Source organism: Arvicanthis niloticus, chromosome 16 (genome assembly GCF_011762505.2).
Source record: "Arvicanthis niloticus isolate mArvNil1 chromosome 16, mArvNil1.pat.X, whole genome shotgun sequence".
NCBI classification, from domain to species: domain Eukaryota; kingdom Metazoa; phylum Chordata; class Mammalia; order Rodentia; family Muridae; genus Arvicanthis; species Arvicanthis niloticus.
This window is the reverse complement of record NC_047673.1, coordinates 19,594,078-19,614,774: the sequence shown is the minus strand read 5'-3', so window position 1 is coordinate 19,614,774 and position 20,697 is coordinate 19,594,078. Positions and strand designations below refer to the sequence as shown.

The 20,697-nt window shown below is 37.4% G+C and overlaps 1 protein-coding gene across 1 annotated transcript in view; it reads right to left on the bottom strand.

The window, feature by feature from the left end:
• Positions 1-9,633: 9,633 nt before the first annotated feature.
• Positions 9,634-20,697, bottom strand: part of LOC117721596 (uncharacterized) — a 145,223-nt gene continuing 134,159 nt past the window's right edge. The window contains exons 66-69 of the mRNA XM_076913975.1: positions 20,346-20,565; positions 15,894-16,006; positions 14,406-14,501; positions 9,634-9,912 (exon numbers count right to left, since the gene is read on the bottom strand). Of these exons, the coding sequence (XP_076770090.1) occupies positions 14,414-14,501; positions 15,894-16,006; positions 20,346-20,565 (421 nt within the window). The 3' untranslated portion in view covers positions 9,634-9,912; positions 14,406-14,413. The remainder of the gene's footprint in view (positions 9,913-14,405; positions 14,502-15,893; positions 16,007-20,345; positions 20,566-20,697) is intronic.

Below are 20,697 nucleotides of genomic sequence, written 5' to 3'. Positions count from 1 at the left end.
ATATACACAAACTCACACTACACACATCAAGCACATATAACACACATAGACACAAACTCATACTATATACATCATACACATACAAACTCACACCAAATACAACACACATCATACACACACCACAAACATACATACACAAACTCAGAGCACATACCACATACATCATATACACACAATGCACATATACAAATGAACTCACACAACATACTTACACATGCAACACACATAGACACACAAATTCACATTACATACCACACACATCATACACACACAACATACATACACACACACACAAACTCACACTATACACTATATACACAGAGCTATTATTTTGCAAAATATAAGTCATTCTCATTTTAGATGACTTAAATTCAGCTTTACTATAAATGCATATTTCAAAGTACAAAGTAGCACTAGTAACCAAATGAAAAGATTTTTATATAATTATAAATTTTGCTGATGTATTTGTAACTATGCCAAACTTCAATCATTTCTAAGATGTATTTTAGAGAATCCAGGGAATAAATTAGAAGAGTCTTCAACACATGGTCTAATCTCTTAGCTTCAATGTGGTATCAAACTCAACTTTCATTTCTCACAGAGTAAAACCTTTTTCTCTTGTTACATCCCATTCATCAGTGTTTGTTGTATTAAAGCCTATCACGGTTATTCCTGAGAGCTCTGGTGTGAGGCTGTCTTTAATAGCAATCAGCAGTTGTAGATTTAAACATGCCAGAGGATGGCAGCAGAGCATTGTTCAATGTTCACAGGTCCAGTAGGTAGAGGGCAGGTGGTGCAGGAATTTGAATCTGGAGAACATTAGTAGCCAAGTGTGTCCCAAAGGAAGATATTTCTGAAGAATCTGAGCATTCCTCCAGCCTGCTCGTTTCTGTCCTGGGGAGGTACAAGAGCCACCAATTACTAAGCAGTTTCTGTGCACTTCCCGTAGGTCATCTCACAGAATTCAGTAATCTCACCACACTATATGATGGCATTCTCATTAAGAGAAAGAAACTTTTATAAATCCTGATGTGTGTAAAGGTGTGCTTGATTATCCAGCTATGACTAGATACAGACCCTTCAGGCCCCCTATTCTCTGGCTCTAAGAACCCACATTTTTCATTTTAAAACTTGTGTTTCTACCTTCATTTCTTCATCCTTTTCTTCATATTCCTCCCTCTTGCCTTTTTGAAAAGCCAAATAATTTCTTTCACTTGAAATAACACAAGCCCTAAATGTATATACTTTGGGAAATGCCAAAAACAGAGGTGTTTTGCTTTATTCATGAAACTTTTAATAACATTCAGTGTTCACCAACAAATGCACAAATAAGTTGTGGCATATCCATCCAGTGCAATACAACTCAGGAATAGAAAAGGTGTGAAAGAGTGGAGTTCTGAGATATGCAGACTGTTGGAGAATCTTAAAATAGTTATGACAAGTGAAAGAAGGCAGACACAAAACACACACACTGTGTGATTCTAAACCTTATGAAGGACAAAAAAAAACAAAAAAACAAATAAAAAGCAACTTGTTCACTTTAGAGAAAATGGTCTCCACATTCTTTCAAGATTTCTTCTATGGTTTACTCTCTGTGCTACGCAAAGAAGAGTTAAAGCTGATCTTTGAAATAGGAATATATGTGGGTACATGGGGAGGGAGCATAAATTTGCTTCACAAAACATGGATGCAGAAAAGGTTGTTTCATTATTCTAAATTATGTGCCACCTAGCACTCAGCCTGCTCCTACTAAAGCATTTAGAGTCTCAATGTGTAAGAGTCTGGGGTATTTTTTCAGCCCAAAGGATGTGTGATGGTTAACCTCTTATCAACTTGATGCAACTTTGAGTCACCATGGAAACACACTTTTAAGGTTGTCTATGAAGGTCCTATATTTAATAGAGGAGAGAAGACCCACTCTGAATGTGAATTGTGCCATCTTATGGGTGGGGTCCTAGACCAAATGAACAGAAGTTAAGTGGACACCACGGAGTGGCATTTTCAAATCTTAACACATCTGTAGGTAAGAGTAACTGAGAACAATTTAAGATGAAAACTATAGGGATGCAAAGATTATAAAGACTGAAATTAGTGCATTAAAAAATAATATATCAAAGTTTTATAAAAACAGGACCAGTAAACTCTCCTTGCTAATGACACTGGAGCCTGGAACAAAAGATGTCTTGGTAGTATTTGTTGTACCATGGGATTTTTCTTCCTCCAAAGACATAGACCTTGGAGCTGAATAAAGTGGCCTCTTCTTGTTCCAGTGTTAGCAGAATGTGTTCTGTGGCCATCAGTAGCTACCTTGCAAACACTTGAGGAAAGTCTACAAGCAGCCCAAGAAAGCAAAGCCAATAAACTCTGGAAGAGTCAGGACAAGACTGCATCTACTCCATCCCTCCACATGGACCGATACCCTTGATTTTGCTAAGATAGTTAAAACTGTGTTCCTGTCTCTTCTTGCATAAAGTCTTGATTCATGTGTTTTCTATAATTTCCATGAAGAGTCTACATGTGACACAAATGCTGTTGGTTTATCTGCTGAGCACCTGGGGGATGATGTCATTTCAGAAGATCTCAAGTTGGTTTCTTGGGGTGACATTTTCCTTTTGTGCATTTGAATTGATATATGTATAATGGGATATTACCCAAATATACCAGCATAGTATAGTTTGAAGATAGCACACAAAGATATTTTCAGACAAAGTAATTTGAAATCAAGCAATAGTGAAAAAGGTTTTGCTCGCTTTGGGCATTGTATGCACCATGAGGTCACCACATGGAGATGGGTCACTGACCACATGCTCAACAGGACCTCCAGAAATCTTTGGGGGAAATCTGGTTATAACCACTGCATTTCACTAACTCAATAATTACAATGCATGTCAAGATAGGTCTTTGTCTCCCAGGTCATCTTACTGTGAAGGAGAGTATACTGGGCAATATCCACTGGTATCTGCAGGGCTGTAGCCCAGGCAGAGAGGACAAAGATTTGCAGCTCTCTGAGGTGGGGAGGATCCAGAACAAGGTGGGCTTCCAGGCCTCTTCTGCAGCCACCACTTCCCCAGTGGCAGGTGACTGAATACAGCAGAGGGCTAGGAGCTAAGGACTTCATATGATGACTTCTTATATCCTACACCATCATGTTTGTGGTTAGAAACTGACAAGGAAGCCTACTTTCCCCAACACCCTTTCCATTACTTGCACAAAGATTAGGAACTTTTTGCCTGGGTGTTATTGCATTAACAATTACTGTGACACTAAATACCAGATTATCTATCTTAACAAGCTAACTCCAAGATCCTACTGTGTGCTGTGCATTGTGCCAGGCACTTGGCTAGACAGGGATAAATGTGAATTCCAACAAGTCAGCAAGAATATTTAGTGGATGTAGAGCACATTGTACAATGATCCAGTGTACAGTACTCTTAGACCACTTACTATCATTATTACCTATATATAGCAGCATAACAGTGTCCTGTGCTTGTATGCGATGAACAATTGACTCATTACAGCTTCATCACAGACTGGTGAGTGATGCTTTTAAGCCACATGTAACCATGACTACATAATCATCATGGGACCACTGTCATACATCTGCTCTACCATTGACCAAAATCTATGTGAAATAAAACTTTACTTCTTACTGTGTTTTGGTCTTTGTATTAAAGAAAGAATAATTTGATGAAATTCTGTAGACTAATTAAAATCTCAATAGGATCTAACAGCGGTAGATCCTTCCTTAGCATGTGAGAAGCCCTGGATTCAATGCAGAATACATTTTTTAAAAAGAAAATCTCATGGTTCTAGTTTAAGTAATATTTGCTTCCAGATTGTGATCATCACTTGGCATTTTTGAATGGTAGTCCAGATACATAAGAAAAAAATATTTAAAATGGAGATATATACATGCATATAATTAGATACAAATTATACTTTTTTGAAACTAGGAAATACACAAATCATTTTTTCTACTGTTCTTAGTCATAGATTATCTTTTGACATTTGATTGTGACACACCCTGGCTTTCCTTCTTCCTTCAAAAGCATAGCTCTCAGGCTTTAGACAGCTGTGGCACAAAGCTGATGTTTGCCAAGGACTTTGAGTCATGGCTAGAACATTATACACAGATGTGGGTATTGCATTTAGTCTCTAGAAAAGGAGAGAAAGGCAGCTCATCTCTACAGGCAGCTGAGGTTTCCAAGAGAATAAGTGGGTGGTAAATGATTCCACAGTTTCTCAGACCACTAAGTGGAAGAGCTGTGCTCTGACTCTCCACCCAGCTTTCTGAGTTACTCCCCACATGCTCTAGTGTGAGCCCTGATCCCCCAACAGTTACTGGGTTATCAGGGCCCAGCCAGCATCTGGCAAATACACATCCAGATAGCTCTGGCTGTTACATGTAAGTCTCGGATGAAGGAGAAATGGATCCCCTGGGACAGTAATAGCAGGACACTGAGGCTATAAGAGGTGTTCCTCCTGGATTACATTGAAAGAGTATAAACACTTGTCCAGCTTGTGTAACCAGCAAAGGTCAAAACTGCTGTGCCAATCAGGGTTCTGTCCGAATTCAGCCTGCTTCATCTTCCAGGACTACAAAGTATTAACATTAGAAAATGTGCATAGGTCTGATTGTAGTTTGGATTTTTGAAAAATGTCAGCATGAACTATTGTCTACCACCAAACCAAATGCAGAAAACACTAAACCTCAGCAAGTGCATGTGGCTTATACTTCCTGGAAGCTAAAGTGGGGGATGACCATTAAATTTAAATTTTTTAAAAAATTAAATTTCAGAATTTTAAAAAGAATGAGTATTTACATTTCAAGAGCCATCTAGCAAAGGCTGAAAGCTAGCAAGCGATCCTCCAGAGACGTTTTACTGCGGAACAAAGTTAAAAGCGGCTTTGAGAAGCAAGGCCCAATGTACTGATCTCGGGAAATGATTCCTCCAGCTAACATGGCTTTCCTGTCCTTATAAAATTAATATTAGATAATCCCTGGGCACTAGCCCACCCTATTGGATATTTCTTCAGATCAACAAAGCTATACTGTCTTATAGTAATACAATATAGACAAATAGATTATTTCTTAATTCTTAATAAGGATCCCATGAGACGTCCTAAATTACACTAGTAATTATTAAGCTCTTTCTAATAGGGCTGCTGTTAAAGCCCCTCTAATATGAAAACTGCATTAGAACTCTGACGGTTTTCATGTGTCATGAGTTCATTGTTTCTGAGATAGAAAGTGGGCATTTACAACTTAGGGACGCATTCCTAAAAGCTGAAAAAATGGTCATATAAAGGAACTAATGATTTAATGAAGTTGCAAGGACAGAAGATTGAATATTGACTGGGTTTATCTATACAAATCTTCAGTGCTAACTTAGTCACAAGAACTGTTTTTTTTTTTTTTTTAATTAGCAATGAACCTGTGGAGCTAGTGACAGAAAATAAATGTCCCTACTCTTATTGAAAACATCTCTGTTGTAAACTTCTTATTCAATATATGATTTTGATTTATGTTTGAACTTTTAGTGAACTTATGTAAAAACAGAAAAAAATATGCTTAGAAAAAACATATGATCTATGTTCCTTTTTTTAAAAAAAAAAGTGTGAAAAATAGTAATAATGACATTAACCTAATGGCAGAAGGAAAGAGCAGAATGCAAAATGCAGAAAGAGAATTAGAAACTAAGGCATAAAAATATAACAGAGCATAAGAGAGAGGGGAAGAGGAAGAAAAAGAAGCTGCAGAGCTAGCAAAATCAGCAGACAGGCTTCTCCTTACCATAGGCATGGGAAATGGTTTTTTCTTAACAGCATGGCAGGCTTAGTCTTACTAAAGAGGAAAAAGCTTTTTGTCTTAAAGACTTGGGTTTAATTCATTTAGCGATAAAAGGGTAGAACCTTTTCTTTCTCTATGCAATACAGATCAGAGCTCATTTTTCATCCAGAATGAGTGAGTTCTTTCTGCACTGGCGCTTGGGCTTTCGCTCCATGTGCACATGTAAGTGTGGATATGTGGATGTAAATATGTAAATATGAGATAAGTAAGTAGCTGAGCTTAACAGGAGTGCATATATGTATATGAATATGTGCATGCATGAATGTATATATGAATGCATATGAGTTTATACATATTTGCTTTTGTAAAAATATTCCCTTCTGCAAGTGAGACTCTCCTCTCCTGGTTCAGTAAAAGTTTATTGTTCCAAACCTCCCTCCCACCTGACAAGTGAAAGGTAAGGCTTTGGGACAAGAGAGAAAGGAACCCTGCAATTAATCCTTTGTTTAATCCCCTGCTATTAGGCAACAGGTGTGAACTGCCCAAGTCAACAGTTATTAACCACAGAATAAGCAAGAAACTTTGTAAATATTTTTAGAAACCAGCAGCTTCAGCATTTAGTTTATTTAGAGAGTTAGAAGGCCAGAGACCCTTAGTATAAACTACATCCAGAGACCATAAGTCTTTAAAGCTACCTTTATGTCCAGCGCTGTATCCCACTTCAGCCCATTCAGGCTGGGCAGGCTCTTGGCATTTACATATTATTGTGGTTAGTTTTCTATTGCTGTGATAAATACCACGACCAAAACCAACTTGAAGAGGAAAAGGTTTCACTTTATAATTTATCATCTACCATGAAGGGAAGTCAGGGTACAAAATCAAGGCAGAAACCTGGAGGCAGGAGTTGAAGCAGAAAATATGGAGTAATGGTGCTCACTTGATTCTTCCTCACAGCTCACTCACCCCAGAAAGTAGAGCCCTCTCTGTCAACCATTAACCAAGAAAATTCCCCCAAAGACTTGCCTATAGACTCATCTTGGTAGTCATTTCTCAATTTAGTTTGCCTTTCCCTAGATGAACCTAGTTTGGGTCAAGTTGACAAAAGCCCATTTGTAAGACAGGAGAAGTAACTCACATATGCTGTCCAACCTACACAGGCACATCATGGCATACATACTAGACACAGTAAATTAATATAAAATAAAGCCAGGAAAAAAATTTAATTTCAAGTGTACATCAAGAAAAATATGTGTTCAAAATTAGCCGTCTACTTCTAATCAGTGGACATTGCAAGGCATACATTTTTTTTCATCTCTCTGTGTGTGTCTTAGACACATAAAGGTATGTAAAGGAGACAAAAGATAGCTTCCCAAGTTGATCTCATTACTCAGATCTCAATTTATAACCCCACCTCCTCAGGCGGTCTTCATAGAACAGACGCAATGATCTGCCTGTTTCTGGTGTTTCCCTTTGTACTCTATTTAGAACATGATTGTTCTTAACTGTTCTGCTTAATGGAAGCTAATTTCTTACCCGTGCCAGTGTTACCTCCATTATGACCTCACTATGTCTCACTCATAGGGCTGAGTGTATAGACAAGACTTATTTAATGTATTTTCATTAATTAAACTAGACACCAAAAGGTTTTGGTTGTTTACCTACAATAGTGAAACTTCTGGACTCTTGTGTGGCCTATCCCAGAATTTCTAGTTTCATGTACATCGTTTTCAATGTACGCCTTGAAATTCTTACATGAGAACATTTCCAAATCAATATTGTCATATTTAACAAAATAGATCTTTGATGGTTTTTTTCTGCCTCAGATGTTCTTTAACTTTGCAGTTAGCTGTTTAGAATGGGACCTGGGGCAGAGTTATATCGCTATGTCCCCTAAGTCCATTTTAGTCTTTTCCTTGGCAATGGTTTCTTGGGAAGACTAATTCTACTATCACCAAGAATTTCTCACCTTTTCATTTCTGATTCTGCTTGCTTCAGATGTCATCTGGCTTGTTCCTTTGTCCCTTGAATTTCCTCTAGTTTAATGTGACAACAGTGATCCTGACTGCACCTCTGCTTTTGTGTCATTGGCCAGAATATGTCACAGGAGGTAATGTGAACTCACTTTGCAGCCTACGATCACTCATGCTCTCTGGCTGCCATGTCATCATTGTTATAATTATTTACTGAATTCAGATGGTGTCAGTTTGATGTCACTGTGTCTAGTAGTAAGCTGGGTAGCATAGCCTGTGGCCAACGTATGCAGCCAACTTACCTACAACCTTGATCATTGCAAAGGTGCTATATGACTAGACACATGGACCAATATAATTTCCAGAAAATAATGTTTCAATGCAATGCTGAGGTGGATTTTTTTTGTCTCAATGTTCTATCTCTGAAGCAAGTAGTTATATATTAAAATTCACTTAATTATGATGATGGGTGTTTCTCTTTACCTGGAATGCATTTCTTTTGCATACTGTCTTTTGGTTCTGTATGCTAGTAAAATAACATTGAAAATAGAAGTGGATGACAGCTTTGGCTACTGGTTATGGTCTGAGCTTTGAGTAACTATCTAAGAACAGAAAATGTGGACCATCAATGTTCCAGGAAAGGCTCTCCTATGTAGGACAGTGCTCTATAGGAGAGCCAACTCACTGTGCTATAATCAGACATGGCCATAAGAACACATGAATTCAAGGATGGACTCTACCTTATAAAACAAGAACTATACTGGCCAGAAAATTAAAGTAGCTGAAGGGATCAGAGATTAATTTTTAAGATATATGATAAAGTCAGTGACTAACTCAGATACCTTCTAAACTCAGCCATATGAGAGACATCCTATATATGAAATGTCTCCATAGGCCATGTGTTTGAACTCTTGTTTCTTGGCTAATGTGTGTCTTTGGGTGGCCTAGAAGAAATCATTCTCCAGAGTTGAAGCTAAAAATTTCTTTATCCATCTTTACTTCCTGATCTCTCTGCTTCCTGATCATGGAGGCAATTTTGCTAGCTGCCCCATGCTCCTGCTCCTATGACTTCTCTGCCATGATGAGCTACAGCTTCCCAATTAAAAGCAAAAATATCCCTTCATAGGTTCAGTTGATTCTTGTTAGATATCTTATTACAACAATAAAAATGGCATCTAATACAGGTCATAGCAATCTGATTCATGGATCTAAGTCCTCTTCATCTCTACAAAATAAAGATCAAAATGAAGGTGTTGTAAATTGAATCATCCTAAGTGACAGATCTTTTTAGATCTGAATTCATTATTTTTAATAGCTGAGTAATACTCCATTGTGTAAATGTACCACATTTTTTGTATCCATTCCTCTGTTCTTTCCAGCTACTGGCTATTATAAATAAGGCTGCTATGAACATAGCGGAGCATATGTCTAAATTTGAGTCTTTGTCAGATTCTGAGGTAAGCTTACCATTCTCTATGTGTTTTCCATCAATGTAGTGGGCAATTAGCAAGGGGTCTTGGACAAGGGGTCAGGTTGATGGTAGGGTTCAGAACTTTTCAGCAGTCACAGGAAGCTAGGAGGGGAAACATAGGTGAGGGTTGTAAGAAGCCATGTGCTGGGGTAAGGAAGGTTCTAGAGAAGGAAGAGGTAAAAAATAGGGATTATGATTTAATGAATCTTTTTCTCCTGAAGGGCATGTTGGGAAACAGTGAAAATGCTAACTGATCACAACTTTGCTAACTGAAAATAAAATGCATTACAATCACTTAGGTGATTTGAGAGTGATAAGGAGAAAGCATAAAAATGAAAAAGCAAACAAAATGATGAAAAAAATCATCTTGATTTCAGAAGACAAAAAAGAAAAGAAGAAAAGAAAGGTAATAATTTGCTTTTTAATTAAAAACATTATTAAGGGCAATGCTTTGTCATCTTCACAGTAGGAGGCACCTAGACCAGGGCTGTTGCTTCAGCTGAGGCCAGATTTCCAAGGCTGCAGTTAGAGAAGTTAACTAGATGTTCAGTGCAGATGCTGTGGTCCCAGGAGATGTCACTAGAATATATCAAGAATGCCTTCCATACTGAGTCCTGTAGCCATGGGGGAAATATGCTGTATCTGCCCACCAAGTCATGTGACTAAGTCTAGCCACATTCCTGTAAAAGAAGAAACAGGGAAGAATACCACTGAAAAGCAGATATAAAACAGAAAGAAAAACTGCAAAGTAATTATGTATTATTGGGTTAAGATTGTTGAGTACATTTTTTTAGGAGAAATAGATGAAAATATTTTCAATGCATCAGCATTGATGAGTCCAACTCAGGGAAGAGGAAAAGATAACAATAAAATGAGCCCAAACATACCTTGGACTTGTTAGGTATGTGTGGTTTCTATATTTGGCACTTTGGAAGGCTGTATGTCTATGACTCAGGTGAGGGATGTATCCAAAACAAAAAGGACCAAATACTGCATGAATTTGTGCAGTATTTGTTGTCTGTTGTAAAATAGTAATGAATAATGTTTGTCTTTAGGATTTGCCTTGAACCTAAACACTGGGTAACAGCAGGATGTCAAAATTTTCATAGTTCTTTACATTTCTATTGGAAGACAGTTGGTCTGAGCAAGTTATTCTAAATGTACAGTACACTGTGTGGCAGCAATTCTGAGGAGAATATGCTTAAGTAACCTAGTAAGTAACCAGGGCTAGTGAGATCGTAAGTCTTAGGAGAGAACCTACTATTGCCACGTTTCCTTTTTTTTGGATATTTTATTTATTCATGTTTCAGGTGTCATCCTTTTTCCCTATTTCCCCTCCCTAGAAACCCTCTATCCCATCACCCCTCCTCCTTTTTGTTTTTATACCATTTTAATTACATGCAAATATTAAGGTTAGTTCTAGGTTGAGGAATTATCAATACAATAGATGCAAATAGTAAAGGAACAAGAAAGACAATAAACACAAAAACTCAAAGAACGAGCAAGGCAATTAACAAAATTCTGTGGATACTCCCATGATCACTGTTTCTAAGGGTTTATCCAGATGACCAAAATATCTGAACCTACTTCCCTATCCTAGCCCAAAGTCATTTTCATGTCTGAAGCCTACTTCCTTGTCCTAGACTAAGATTTAGATTCCTGCCTGAAATTACTTCTTTGTTCTAGCCTAATATCAGAATCCTGCCTGGAGCCCAGTTCCTTGTCCTTGGCCAATGTCATATTCCTGCCAAGAAGCCCATTTCCTTATCCTTGGCCCATGTCAGATTCTTGCCAGACAGCCCCAAAAGCTCTCCACCTCTTCCCCCTTTTTATTTCATAAACAAGACTGAGCCTGTCTTAGGTTGTTCTGCCAAGAACACCTTCCTTATCAGTTATCAAAAGCAATGCATTTCTGTCTTAGGTTGCTAAGGCACTGTGCAGAATCTTACCTGTCCTTGGCTTGCCAGCCTGTTAATTTAATAACTCTGTCTGGGGGGGGGGTCCATTTTCAGTTTCAAGCCATGTACTTTGGCTGCCAACATGTTGATGTTGTTAAAGAAAAGCTTTAACACAATGGGCAGGAATAAAAGTATTACCAGGACAAAAGGGGCTATATATACCATTCTTGAAGCTTGGCCAAAATAGAAATACTGACCTCAGGCCATGGGTAATTTTATCTGCAGTATCTGCCAAATGAACACTCAGCAGAGCAGCATTCTTTAAATTCATAAGCTCACTATGCAAAGTTAAAACATCCAGAGAGGTGTTAGAATTATGCCAAACATACTGTGTCTCTAAACTTTTTCCTAATTATAATGACTACCACTGTAAATTTTAGAACTAACATGAATCCAATGGTATTTGGCATGACACTCTAGATGGCTCCTCTACAATTATGAATACTTATGCATAGGTGAAAGGGAAGAATCTACTTACTGGCATATGGCATGATCCCAATCAGGTATTTAATATGGGGAAGAGGGCATGTTTGTGTTTTTTCTTCAGGATGCTGAAGGCACATGGTGGCTGCCAGAGCAAAGGGTGAGACATGCTGATGCTGACACAAAGAATGATGCTGACCTGTGAGCTTGCTGAGTGCCCTGACAATGGTGACTGGGAAGCTGTATTGGACATACATTCCCAACCTACTTTTGCTTACATATACCCCAGATGGAACAAACTGCCTAGACTCATGTTTTTAGACCTTGTGGAACAGAGAATCAAAAAGAGAAGTTATAATGACTCTTGTATTGTTCTTAAATGTGACCCGTTACTCGGACTCAATCATGGACTGATCTAGAAACCAATCCAATATTGGAAATGACAGTCTTCATTTGGAAGGCTGGTTCTGGACTTTTTCAGAGACTTATTTGGAAGCTAGCTGCAATTCTCCATGATGTTATGCTAGCAAGAGATAAAGTTGGGACAGGATCTGGGTTTCAAACAAGTGTTAGTACATGAGTTAAAGCTCTTTCAATTGTCAAGTTAAAATTACTTTTGTTTCTTCTACATTATTTCATGTAAGTTGCATTGATTGTACATTTTCTAATTGTGTTAGTATGTTGAAACCAGGCAAGTCTGTCATGGGGGTCTATCAACCAGCTGTTGTTTTATTGCCCTGAGTATCACAGAATCTTGGTACTCAAAGAAAAGCTTGCAAGTACTAGAAGAAGTGAGTCAGGCTTTAACAGAAGCAGGAGGGTAGTGGGATTGTTTATTGCTGGTATAACAGCTTTAATTACCTTAAATGCTAGCACCACTGCTTCTGCAATTGCTTTGACACAAGAAGTTAAGACAGCTTCTTTTGTTAATCATTTAGCAAAAAATGTTATTAATGTGTTGAATATACAAGAGGATTTAGATAGGCATTTGGAAGAACGGATTGATGCTCTTTATCCCATTCAAATTATTGGAAGGAGGTTGAGTTTAAGATTAAGGAGCCATCTCGAGTATTTCCATGCTTCTAGATGAAAATAATTCTTAACTTTATTCTAAAACGTATCCTTATACCAAAAAATACATGTAGCTCTCACCTCTTCACAAAGAAACTTCTCTTTGCAGCAAATGGACACCAAACAGAAAGACACAATATTTCATAAGGCAGAGATTAAAGGATCATGTGGAACCCAGCCCCAGTGGATACACCTATAAAACAACTCTATGTACCAAGGCTCAGGGAACACCATGAAAGGAGGAGCAGAAGTATTGAAAAACCCAGATGACCAGGAATTCTACTGTGGAATTGTTTCTTCATTTTTAGGGAGAAAATGAAGCCTTGCATAAAATGATCGCAATTGAACAAAAGACTTCTACAGTTTTCTAGAACAACAACAAAAAATGACCAATATAACCAGACAAACAAAACAAAATGTAGAGAAATACCACTTTCCAGCACTGTAGTGGCAACTTTTTTCAATACAAAAAGACAGAAAACAAGTGTTAGCAAAAGGGGAGGAAATGCTAGCCCTCCTGTCTTGCTGGGGTAGGCAATATGGAAAGCAGCATACACCACTGTCAGTTACCCCAAAGTCAAAGTAGTGACCACATGACTCAACAACTTCACCCATAGTTATTCATCCAAGAGAAAGGGGGAAATGCAGACATGTCCACAAACATGCAAACGTACTCCACAGCAGGATGACCAGTGCATGGAATAAACACCGTGCATGGCAGACCTCCACACAGAATAGCAGTCAGCCATTGAAAATGCTCAAGTACTGAAGCCACTGCAATAGAAAGGGACCTTGAAAGAAGCCAGGCAGAAAAGAAGCCCGACCACATAATGTGAGAGTCTATTCCTTTGAAATGTCCAAGATAGGTGAGTCTATAGAGAAAAGGTGAAGTGTCCAGGATAGGTGAGTCTATAGAGAAAAGGTGAAGTGTCCAGGATAGGTGAGTCTATAGAGAAAAGGTGAAGTGTCCAGGATAGGTGAGTCTATAGAGAAAAGGTGAAGTGTCCAGGATAGGTGAGTCTACAGAGAAAAGGTATAATTTCCCAAGGCCTGGTAAGAGAGGGGTATGAGATGGCTACAAAGTATGAAGTTCCTTTTTAGAGTGACAGCAATGTTCTAAAGTTGAATTTCAACAGGTGTTAACTGTAGCTCAATAAATCTATTACAAATCTATTACAAAATACTGAGTGGTGGTGGCATACACTTTTAACCCCAGCACTCAGGAGGCAGAGGCAGATATTGGATCTCTGTGAGTTTGAAGCTAGCCTTGTCTACAGAGTGAATTCCAGGACAGTCAGGGCTACACAGACAAACACTTTCTTGAGAAAAAAAAATACAGACTTAATATTCATGTCTTAGGGTCCTGTCCTTCAGCAAAGTTGCAGGACATAAGGGGTAAACAGCAGACAATCTTAATAGAAAAGGTAAGTTTTGTCCATGCACTCAGTCTACAGTGGTCTTATAATAATCATTTCATTGCTTAAAGTACTGAGAGATTTACATTTTCAAAAGAAAGAAAGAAAGAAAGAAAGAAAGAAAGAAAGAAGAAAGAAAGAAAGAAAGAAAAGAAGCAATGGAGGGAGGGAGGGAGGGAGGGAGGGAGGGAAGGGAGGAGGGAAGGAGGATGAGACAGAGGGAGAAAGAAAGGGGGAGAGGGAGGGAAGAAGAAAGGAAAGAAGGAACGAACAAACAAACAAATGAACTTTGGTCTGTAAACTTACTTAGTGTCTCAAAACTGCCCAGTTCTTGAATGTCCACGAGAACTACATTCTCCAGTTTTATGCCCAATTTTTTTCATTTTCAAAAATTTCTTAATTCTGCAAGAATGTAAAAAATTATGTATTCCGGCATCAAATACTTATTAATTGTTTAAGCATGTTCTAATCATGTGAAATAAATGTACCTATAAATTATGTTCTAATTTTAATCCAACTTTTCTTTAAAGCATTTTATATAATTATCTTAGAAAAGGAATATGAAGGAAGTAATGTATACAGCATATAATTGACTTTATAACTATTTATAAGACTAAAAAATACTATTGTCCATTTCCATTTATGTATAGAAAACATCAACTTAGTATTAGCTCTAACCCAAAGTGCACCTAAAGAGATAAAAAAAAGCATACTTTTAATAAAACGGTATTAATCTATTACTGTGTGTGTGTGTGTGTGTGTGTGTGTGTGTGTGTGTGTGTGTGTGAAATTGAGTAGCATATTCTATGTACCTCGTGGACACATAGGGAGCACACATAACAGAGAAGTTTATCACATGGTATATTTTATTTAAAAAAAGAAAGAAAGAAAATATGAACTACGTCCAGATACTTGTATAATTAAAGATGGTCAGAAAGGCTTTATATATTCAACTTTTTAATGTTGGATGGAATTGCACATGAGAAGAAAGATAAAAATTAATGTGAAAAATAAAACGTCATTGTCAAGAAATTAGAGAGGAGTGACATCACACACCAAAAATGGAATTGTGCTCATTTTCAAAACGGAGAATATTGTGTTTCAAAATATTTTCACATTCTACAAGCATCCAGGCTCAGTGCAATGGTACACATTTGAGATTGTCACATTTTGGAAGCTGTGGCAGGAGAATCAAGAGAGAAGATCGTGGGCTACACGATGAGATGCTGCCTCAACAAAGAAAGTACAGAAGGTGAGATTGTGTGTCAGCTTCTAAAGTTTCTTTCACATTTTTTAATTGGATATTTTATTTATTTACATTTCAGATGTCATCCCCTTTCCCCATTTTCCCTCCCAAGATCCCACCTATCCCATCCCCCCTCCTCCTTTTGCTTTTATACCATTTTAATTACATAGGTTGAGGGGTTAGCAATACAATAGATGCAAATAGTCAAGAAACAATCAAGACAATAAAACACAAATAGTCAAAGAACAAGCAAAGCAATAAAGATGCAGTTATTTTGCTGCTATTCCATCCTCATAAGTGTGTGTGTGTGTGTGTGTGTGTGTGTGTGTGTGTGTGTAGAGGATGCTTCTCTTTTTTTTTTAACCATGTGGGTCTCAAGATCTGACTCAAGATCTGACTCGGCTTGTCCTAGTTGTCAGTACACCCCTCTATACATGTGGAGCCATCTTGCAGGCCCAACTACCATTATAGTTAGGTTTTATTAAAGATACTGCTAATATTATAGCTAATATGAATGGTAGGCAACATTTGAAATGCAAAGATCTTACCCAATAATCTCCTTTTCTATTTCATCGTTTTTCCTCTTCTGGTGACACAATTTACATTCTAAAGACTGTTTTAATTCTGTAAGTTCTTTGACTGATTTGTCATCTTCTTCAATCTTTGAGAAAGCATACAAAATAGCTTTAAAACTCTGGAGACTTCTCTTCTTCCTTGAAACTATCATCTCATGAGTTCATGATCAATGTGCTTAGAAACATCTAATAAACATGATCATCATAACACAACCAGGGAAAGATGCAAAACTAAGTGATTGTTCTTATTTATTTGCTGAGCTATTTTTCAAGTGTATTTATTTCTATGTGTGTGGATGTTTTTGTCTGCATGTTTATCTGGGCACAATCTGTGTGTGCAGTCCCCACAAAGACCAGAAGTGGGTATTTATAGATGTTTGTGTGCCACCATATGGGAATTGAACCTGAGTTCTTCAGAAAAGCAGCCAGTGCTCTTAACTACTGAGCCATCTCTCCAGCCACCTACTTAGTTTCACTAAAACTTTATCATAAAGAACTTGTGAGTAAAAAACACAGTGAAGTTAGCCAGTCCCAAAGTCTACTACACATCTCAGTGAATTCAGTTAAAATAGCCATTCTGCAACTGTGGACCTCCACATGGGACTTTACACTTTTACTATAAAATAGGTTTTTATGCACTTATCCACTATCAAAATAAATGAGACATGAAAAATCCATGATAGATTTGAAATAAAAAAATAGCTTTATAATTTCTTTGATGGCTTTTCTTTGAAGAGTTGGGTTCATTCTTATCATAATTTTTTTGTTTGGGTGATGGATAAGTGCACAGAAATATATTTGCTTTCATTGAGATGCACAGACCAAATCTGATTTCACTGTGTGATGGTTTTTTTTATAATAAAGCTTATTTGTTTAAAAAAGATTTCAAATTCATTCATGTTTTCCATTTACAGGTTAAGTTACTAAACTGCATTTGATAAAAATGCAAGACTTCACTAATAAGGATTAATTTTAAAAACTATAGTGTGGTTACGTTTACACTCATTTAAGTCATAATTTACCAGGGTAATTTTTTTTTTTTTTTTTTTTTTTTTTTGGGCAGGGGGAAATATTGCCTTACATCAGATCTTCAATCATACAATTGCAATGAAAAAATTTGAGAGTCAACAATGATATTTCAGATTATTTTTTATCTTTTCTTTTTTGCCATGACTTCTGTTTTGCCATATCAACCTGACTTTAGTATGTATGTATGACTGTTTGTCTGTCTGTCTGTCGATCTACCTCTGTGTGTGTGCACACTCCATGTGCATATACATGTACATGTGCATGCATGTGTGTGTGAATGTGTGTGTGTGTCTGTGTGTGTGTGTGTGTGTGTGTGTAGGCCAGAGATTGTTGTCCAGAGTCTTCCTCAATCATCTTTCTTCTTCAGTTTTTAAGGCATGCTCTCTCACTGAACCTGGATTCATTAATCGCCCAGCAACCTTTAAGGATTCACTTATCTCTGCCTCTCTAGCTTTGGGACTACAGATACAGACACAGCTACACCAGAGATAAGCACTTTGCCTACTGAGTCATCTCCACAGAACCCCTTACATCATTTCTGCATAATGCAGCCCTCAATGTCTAGTTTGGTTTTTCTCTATTTCTCTTGCTAAATCCTCTGAATTCCTTAATTAACAAGCTTTGGTCAGATTCCCTAACCCACGTGTGCAATCTGCACTCTTAACTGGTGTCATCTGTATGTTTATATCTCCTAGGTACATCCTCATGGGCTTAACTTTGGAAGCCATTACACTGGTAAAACTCATACATGTTGTGTTGATTCTTATTGATGTCACTCTGAATGTAAGGACTTTCTTCAGGTGGAAGCAGAATCTCAGCATTAGGGTGTAGTAGAAGACTACATCTTATTTTCCTGTGAGCAGATCATCAATTGTTTGCTTTTTGAATAACTTTCTTTTTTATATGTCATCACATAGAAGTCTTGCTCTAGTGATCTGTTCTGAGGCACACTCTGTGACATCTCTCTCTTATCCCAAAGTCAAACTCATTACCTCAAAACCTACCTTTCCTATCATTTTATAGAACATGTTGTTATATCCTGAGCTATTGTTTTCTTAATAAAAATATTCAAATGGTTAACAGTTGCAGAAGGCTCTATAACTCTAAGAATTGGGAAACAATGATTGCATAATAGCACTCTGAAGGGGCTCCACTGTGACTATTAAAAATGCCTTCCTGTGTGGTTAAAAGAATTGCTTTTAATCTCTCAGGGTGTAGTATGATTTGATTAACTAATACTCCACATGGAAGCCATATAAATCATATATAGCTGCTATTCAGTTGAATTTAAGGTAAACTAGTCATCAGTTTATGTAGACATACTTAACAATAACAAGCATTCTTCTACACTCAAAAATACTTTAGGGAAGGTATTTCTAGTACCATGTTACCATTTACACACCAAGTTATTGCCCTTGCAAAACAATGTACCATGATTTTTCTAATAATAACAAAGGATTTTTTAAAAAAATTTTTAACACATTCTTAATAAAGAAGTGTGCTGATAGAGAAACATTAGTTGTTTAGAGAACTTGTTGCCTTTGTGAAGGACCCAGTCTCAATGCTCTGCCACTCACGTGTTAGTTCTCAGCCATTCCTAACTCTAGTTCCAGGGGAAACACCCTCTTCTGGCCTCTGGGGCTCTTAGGCAGGCATGGTGTGGTACTACTTATGCATACATGTAAGCAATGCACTCATACATACAAAATGTTTTTTTTAATTTGCAGAAGTATGTAATGTATGATACCTAACTAACAACATAATTCAAACTCAGCTAGCTAAGGTCTTATAATTTGTATAGTTAAGCAATTATTGCATTTGTTTTCTTTTAAGGTATTTAACTGCAATGCTGTCTAAGAAATCTAAAATTTGTTGTCTGAAGCACATAAAATATGTTAGGTGTCATTAGACATGGGCTTAAATGCCTTTTGTGTGCATTAGGAGCATGCTAATACCACCAAAGCTATAAGCCAGTGTGCACTAACTAAAACTGTGTTTCAGTAAAATCAATGTCCAATAAAAACTACCCAGAGTGTATTTATATTTCATCAAAATATAAATTTGGTGGGTGTTCTATTTATGTTATTTTTCATGAGTCAGGCATATATTTCATACTGGGACAGATACACATGAACTTTTCATTTGCCCATTCTGACATGCAGAAGTCATTCTTAGATTCTCAGGAGATTTGAGAAGAATGAGTGTGCAGAGTGATTTTTCACATGACTCTAGATCATTTGGGCTAGATTCTCTGAAATGTTCCACTGTTCTTGGTTACTCCTCCCTTGGTCTTCCCAGTGCTATGTTCAAAATTTGTAAAACAACCAATCATGTGTAACCGCACGAAAATGCAACCAATCATGTGTAAGCGCTCAAAAATGCCTTCCTTTCCCCACCCCATGCTATAAAAGACCCTTTAACCCACCACTGGGTGCCAAAACCTCGCTCTTGGAGCTAAAGAGCTTGTAGTTTTGACCGCCGGCTATTTTCCCTAATAAAGCTTCTGCTGATTGCATCCAGGAAAAAAAAAAAAAGATTCTCAGGAGATGACAGTTAGGATGAACAGAACCATACAGTCAGTGAGTGAGGTGGTGGTGGGGGCAGTGTCCAGTTTTACATAGCAACTTGGACACAGAGATGATAGTTTTAAATGATAGCTGCTTTTATTTAAAGGCTATTAGTAACAATGTCATCTTTGTCACCAGTCATTCAAATGAGGATGAAATACAAAAGCACGAGTGACCTCCACTTTTAAAATGTAAGGGTTTTCTTATTTATACTATTTATAATTATTGGAATATTAACAAGAACTGTGGTGCCATAAATACATATTTTAAATATTGATACGAACATGCTTTAGGTTAGATCTCAATTACAGATGTCTTCCCATTTAAAAAGATGAAAAAAATCTACTCCTAAGATTTGGTTTTGATTTTGTTTCATCTAGTCAATACATTAAAAGCATTAATTAATTCAAAGTTACTTTAAATTATTAACACCCATAGTGGTGAAGCGTTGGCTGCTGGTAATTCACTTGGGGTAAATGCCCAGACCTGGAAATCTGCAGGGAAAACATACATGTTGCAACCATCCAGAAGCTTCCTCAAATGTCTCAGTCTACCCACAGCTTTGTCCACTTCGAAACTATGCAAGAATCATTTTTAAACAACATGTAAAAACCTCAATGTTTGGTTACAGTTATTTAATCTAATGGGAAAAGACAAACTCTCAAAACTTTTTGAAAAAAAAAAGAAAGAAAATCATCTTCTATAGTAATCTACCCATATTGTCTATTTACTTAACATTGTGTCGAAGAAGCACTTTGGTGGTACCCAAAATTAAAAGCAAGTATGCCAGCACAAATCTGAAAACAGAGGAAATGAAAATACAACAAACCGTCCTCTGGTAGCTTTGTGAGCAGTAGTTAGAAGACCTTGGATTTCCTGGGAGAGCCACAGCCTCATGTGGGAAGGAATATTGGTGAGGGCAAGTGCATGCCACACAAGGGCTTTCAAGAGAAAAACGTGTTTCTGATGTATTCAGAGGAGATGTGCCCTGCTCCACTGTGATGTGAACTTTAGTGCGGGATTCCTTTAGCCTCCTATTCCTGTGGAGACTGAAAGGGTATGCACTTTAAGTATCCCATTTGTCAGTGAGTGTCTTCTTGTATTTTAAAGGAGTAAGAATGCACAGAATTTCCTCTGTTAAACAAAGTCTTAACACTGAAAAGCATGTAAGAGGATGCCCA